This window comes from Euphorbia lathyris, chromosome 3 (genome assembly GCF_963576675.1).
Source record: "Euphorbia lathyris chromosome 3, ddEupLath1.1, whole genome shotgun sequence".
NCBI lineage: Eukaryota > Viridiplantae > Streptophyta > Magnoliopsida > Malpighiales > Euphorbiaceae > Euphorbia > Euphorbia lathyris.
In genome coordinates this window covers 34,713,282-34,719,340 of record NC_088912.1, presented here as the reverse complement: position 1 = coordinate 34,719,340, position 6,059 = coordinate 34,713,282, and the positions used below count along the sequence as shown (strand labels likewise).

At 37.3% G+C, this 6,059-nt stretch overlaps 1 protein-coding gene across 1 annotated transcript; it reads left to right on the top strand.

Moving 5' to 3' along the window:
- The first annotated feature begins 2,736 nt into the window (after positions 1-2,736).
- LOC136224031 (mitogen-activated protein kinase homolog NTF6) lies at positions 2,737-5,677 on the top strand. The gene is made up of 6 exons (XM_066012243.1): positions 2,737-3,077; positions 3,571-3,700; positions 3,880-4,017; positions 4,420-4,752; positions 4,872-5,055; positions 5,145-5,677. Exons 1-6 carry the CDS (start codon positions 2,923-2,925, stop codon positions 5,318-5,320), a joined length of 1,116 nt encoding a protein of 371 aa, XP_065868315.1. The 5' UTR covers positions 2,737-2,922; the 3' UTR covers positions 5,321-5,677.
- Positions 5,678-6,059: the final 382 nt, after the last annotated feature.

Below are 6,059 nucleotides of genomic sequence, written 5' to 3'. Positions count from 1 at the left end.
TTTACTAAACACCTTTGCTCCAACCAATTCATCAAAATCTCATCGGTAATTGGAATAGGAAATTTATCCTTAATGGTTACTGCATTTAAAGCTCTATAATCTACACAAAAATGGTAGGTGCCGTCTTTTTTCTTCACTAGCAAAACCGGGGACGAGAATGGACTCTGACTAAACCGGATGAGACCTTGGTCCAGCATCTCCGTGACCAACCTCTCCATCTCTCCTTTCTGGTAATGCGAATATCGATATAGTCGGACGTTGACTGGTTTTGTTTCTGGGAGAAGATGAATTCGATGATCTATGATACGGTGGGGCAGTAATGTAGTAGGTTGTTGAAACAATTCATGATATTGTTCGAGCAGCTCATTAATAGCAGGATCCTTAACCATAGAGTCCGCATTTGATTTTTTTGTTGCTTCTGCTTCAGCGGTGGTGTCTCCCTATATGCGATGTGCACCTCATATATTCCATAGACCTCGTCAGTATTCACGAGCGCTTGCATTTGGTGGAAGCTAATCTTGCACATCTTAACTGTCGGATCCCCTTTCAAAATTTGCTTCTTTCCTTGTATTTCAAATTACATGGATTGCTGGGCGTAATCATAGGTTACCTTGCCCAAGCTTTATAGCCATTGGACCCCTAAGACGAGTTTAGCCCCTTTAATTGGTAATACGAACAGGTCAAGTTCAAATTTAAGGCCTTGCATGGTGACCTCCACGCGCGAACAGCTATGCTCACACAATAACGAATCTCCGTTTCCAATGTATACCTTAAAGGCCCGTGTCGACACTGCTTTTAAGCTCAATTTTTCCACCACACCTGGCTGCACAAAATTATGTGTACTGCCACTATCAATCAAAATCCTCACCTCCTTATCGCCAATTTTTCTAAACAGTTACAGTGATCGTGGACTTTTATGGCCCACTAGAGAGTTGAGGATGGACACATCTCCGCTTTCCATGATATCTGTTGCATCGTCATCTATCAGTTCGTCAGCTTCCTCATCACCCTCGTTGGGTTTCATCATTAATAAAAATCGTCTAGAACACTTGTGCCCTCGCACAAATTTCTGGTCGCAGTTAAAACATAAACCTTTGCTCATTCGCTCTTGCCTTTCTGCTGGTGAAATCCATTTAATAGGTGGACTCTGTCTATTGCCTGAAGTTGGCATGCTGAGAATAGGCGGTTGAGTCGAACTGGATTTAGCGGACGTTGCTAAAGTCGCTGAGGAACTACTGCCTCCCCCAACTGTATTGGTAATTACCCGTGTGCCTGTATTCATCGGAGCGGTTGCAGCCATAAATTTTCCACAATTAATGGTACGAGTTGTTGCCCAGCTATCATCAGACCGAGCTTCGTAAATGCGAGCCAACAAGAAAGCTTCCCCTAATGTTTCGGGTTTTGCTAGCACCACCTCTCTTTGGAGAGACGGTTTCAATCCAGACGTATAGAAAGAAATCAATAGAGATTTATTGATTCTTGTTACCCGATTCATCATCTTTTCAAAATCCCCTTGGTATTCAACCACCGTTCCTCATTGAAGTAGTTTAGATAGTGCTCCTTGTGGGTCTTCAAATTTCGAAGGTCCAAAATACAAGCGTACATTCTCCAAGAAACGATCCCATATCGTTATCATATTATTACGCTTCATCCAGCGAAACCATTCTGCGGTGTCTCCTTTTAGGTTAAATCTGATGATATGGAGTCGTTGATCAGCCGGTGTTCCATGTAACCCGAAATACTCTTCTATCGCGAAAATCCATGTCTCCGGATCGTTTCCATTGAATCGGGGACGTTTGAACGCATGGACCGAGGCAATCCATTGCCCATATCGCCCTGATTATTTCCTCCGAACCCAGAACCTCCTTTGACAGCGCGGAGCTCAGTTGCCAAGCCGTCGATTCTTTGCACCAGAGAATCGATTTGTTCCTTTATGACCAAACGCAGTTCTGTTTCCTCAGGCTTCATCTCTCAACGAGAGCACCAATTTGATACGATCAAAGATGGGTGATCAAACCCACACTCTTCGAGCGAGTGCTTGCTCCGAAAATTAGAAGATTGCAGTAGAAGAAAGATGGAAATTGTATTGAATTCTTAATAATAATAAACATAGCAATAGCCAACTATTTAACTAGTTGTCTTGGTAATTAACGAAATAACTAATTCCTAGTTAAAGAAGAATACGAAATAACTAATTCCTAGTTAAAGAAGAATTGCACAGCTCAAGCAATCGTAAGTAAATCCAAAGTTCTAGTTGTCCTAATAAAAGAAATAACTAATTCCTAATTAATTAAGAATTGCACAGCTCCAACAATCCTAATTAATCACAAAGTCTTTATGCCATGCTGGAGCCCTCTTAACACCAATTGGCCGACCCCAATTGAAGAAGTAGTAGTCATAACAAAATGTTGATTTGTACGCGGTTTTTGTTTCTTATTTGGTAGAAACTTGTTGTTTTGTACACGGTTTTTATCGAATAATTTCCTTTTTATTTTATTTTTTTTATAGAAACTAGTTGTTTTGTACGCGGTTTTTATCGAATAATTTCCTTTTTGTTTTATTTTTTTTATAGAAACTAATTGTTTTGTATCCGGTTTGTATCGAGTAATTTCCTTTTTTTTTTCTTTTTTTGTTATAGAAACTAGTTGGTAAATGTATAGTTGTTGTTAGATTAGTTGACCCTTGTTAAAAGGTTTGATTGGCAATCCCCAACTTATAACATTCAAATTTGAAAGTTGAAAAGGAAAAGGGGCAAAGTAGACCGACTTGCCTTCATTTCATCTCAAAAGACCCAACCTGAACTGGCCCCTTTCCTTATTAGCTCCTCTTTTTATCATCTAATCGCCTGAATATTCACACACTCCACATCCAAAGCTCCACTTTGTCTTCTTCCTTTCAGCAAACCCTGAAATAGAAACAAACATGGAGAATGAACCAATGGTGATACAAGATGAAGGAATCTCGACTTTCAATGGCAGATATGTCAAGTATAAGATACTGGGTAACGAATTTGAAGTCACTTCCAAGTATGTTCCTCCTCTTCAAGCTGTGGGTCGCGGCGCTTATGGTATTGTTTGGTAATAATTTCCTGCTCTAAACCTCTAAGATAGTGTTTCTCACTCTCTCTTTTTGTCAATTTCGCCTTTTCTTTAACTCCATTGCTGCCGTCATGAAATATTGGTCTTACTTTCAGCTATCTTAGTGAAATAGCTGCTGATATCTGCGATGTTTGATTTTGATTTTTGAAATTTCGTTGAATATTTGATTTGAATTGATTAATTCATGGAAATTAATTTGCTCTTTAGTGTCTCAGTTGCTATTGTGAAGAAGGTGTAATCACTTATTGAATTCCTTCGAGTTAATGTTATACTGATAGCATTACCATATATGAATGAGTTTGTTTGCTACACAAGCTGAAAATAATCTTAGATTGGGTTTTTTTAATGATTTTTCTGATGTTTAGTGATGCCAGAATGCCCATATACCTTTGTGGACTTGTAAATGTAAAATAAGAGGTTGTGCTAGAAATGATACTGATTTTTATGAACTATCTGAATGTGTGTGGTACAGCTGTGCCAGAAATGCTGAGACAAAAGAAGAGGTTGCTATAAAGAAGATTGGAAATGCATTTGATAACAGGATTGATGCTAAGAGAACACTTCGAGAGATCAAACTCCTTTGTCACATGGACCATGAGAATGTACTTTCTAACTCCTAGACTCTTTTAAGGATGAAACAAATTCCTGTCTGTTATTTTTGCAATTTCTATGTTGATATTATTGTATTTGTCATTGCCATTCCAGTAAGTGTATAATTTGCACAATGTTGCCAATTGATTCATTGAATGCGTTGATGATTTATTAGTCTGGCATTTTGCAGGTTGTCAAAATTAAGGACATAATACCTCCTCCGGATAGGGGAACGTTTAATGATGTGTATATTGTATATGAACTGATGGATACTGATTTGAATCAGATAATACGTTCTAGCCAGGGCCTAACTGACGATCACTGTCAAGTAAGATAATTGGAACTTTTTTCCTTATGCGAAGTTCTTGATTACTCTAAGCTAATTGAGCTCTATGGTTAAAGTTTTGTACCTGAAATCTAGATTTATTCACCTGGTAAGATTTCGAAGTCAAGAAGCCATCATTTTAAGAACCAATAGACCAATGTTGCACTTCATGTGTCATCATTTAATTGTGGCATGTTCTTAGAGCTATCAAATTCTTCTTTGAATGAAGATAGGAAGCAAAAGGTGTCAGCAGTTATCAATACTAAATGGAACTATATTGTACAATAATGGTAGATTTATGTGCGAAAGCAAACAGAGCTGATGTTAATAATGTGAAATTGAACGTAGACTCCAATGTTAGTTGAAACTAGGCTGCAAGCTAACAATTGTTCATGAATGTTGCAGTATTTTTTGTACCAATTGCTACGGGGGCTCAAATACATACATTCTGCAAACGTGTTACACCGGGACTTGAAACCAAGTAACCTGCTTCTAAACGCAGATTGTGATCTTAAGATTTGTGATTTTGGACTGGCTAGAACCACATCAGAGACAGATTTTATGACTGAATATGTTGTAACACGCTGGTATCGTGCCCCGGAATTGCTTCTCAACTGTTCAGAATATACTGCAGCTATTGACATATGGTCAGTTGGTTGCATTTTAATGGAAATTCTTCAAAGGGAGCCTCTTTTCCCTGGTAAAGACTATGTTCAACAGTTGGCATTTATAACTGAGGTACATTTTATCCCCTTAACTTAATATAAAAACTTAAGCGATGTTAGTGAACCTATTTGACAAGTTGCAAATTTTAAAAATCCACAATTCCCGAACGCTGATAAATGAATTTCATATAGCTACTAGGTTCACCAGATGATACAGATCTTGGATTTCTGAGAAGTGACAATGCTCGGAAGTACATTAAGCAGCTTCCGCAATTCCCTAAGCAACCGTTTGCACATAAGTTCCCAGAATTATCACCACTGGTTCTTGATCTTGCAGAGAGAATGCTATATTTTGATCCAAGCAAACGCATAACTGGTATGCATACCCCTTCCCTTGTCTTACCATTTGATTTCTCTAATATATTTCTATGATTTGAAAGATGACATTATGTTATGTATATGAAGTCGAGGAGGCACTGAATCATCCATACTTGTTAAGTCTTCATGAGATCAACGAGGAGCCTACTTGTGCATCTCCTTTTGTTTTCAATTTCGAACAGATTTCCTTAAATGAAGATGATATAAGGGAGCTGGTTTTGGCAGAGTCCTTGAACTTCAACCCAGACATGATGCTAGAGTAATCTCACTTTCACTCACCAACATTTATCTATATTTGGCATGCTTGGTCGGTTAGTTTCGTGATCAGAAAGACGGTTTTCTGATCAGAAGAGTATTTATATAAGGTGTGAGAAGAGAAATTAGGGGAGATAGGTTCTCCCTTCCGATATTGTGAGGGCGGAAACTGGAAATGCAGTGTGCTCTTGGATTGATGTTGTGAGTTACTGGATTAATTCTATCCAGCTCTCAATAAGGTTGGTATGCATAAACTGAAGGCTATTCCATATGTTTTTTGAATGTGGTTTGTATATTATGGTATACATACTGAATTGAATCAAATATGAAAGGAAAAGGAATGTAGAACTAGCTATTACTTGGTGTATTCATGTTTTCTTGTACTTGATTCCACAATCTATATGCTGGATTGTCTACTTATGAATAGAAATCAATACTTTAAAATATTATGATTAATTGTATACCATATTATGCATTGAAGAGGATTTTTTTTAAAAGCTATTTTAGAAATCTGCTAGTTATATTTTTGAAATATGTGCAATTTCAATATTGATTTAATAATTTAACGAGTGTGTTAGGGAAATTGATATCCAAATGAATGTTAATAAATTTTTTTTTACTTTTAAATCGAGACAATTGATCAGAAGTTTCAAGGATTGAAAATCTTCTTGAGTTCTTAATTTTACTATAAAAAGTTTACTAGCTCAATGCCCACGAAAGTGAAATAACTCACAAGAATTTAAAAAA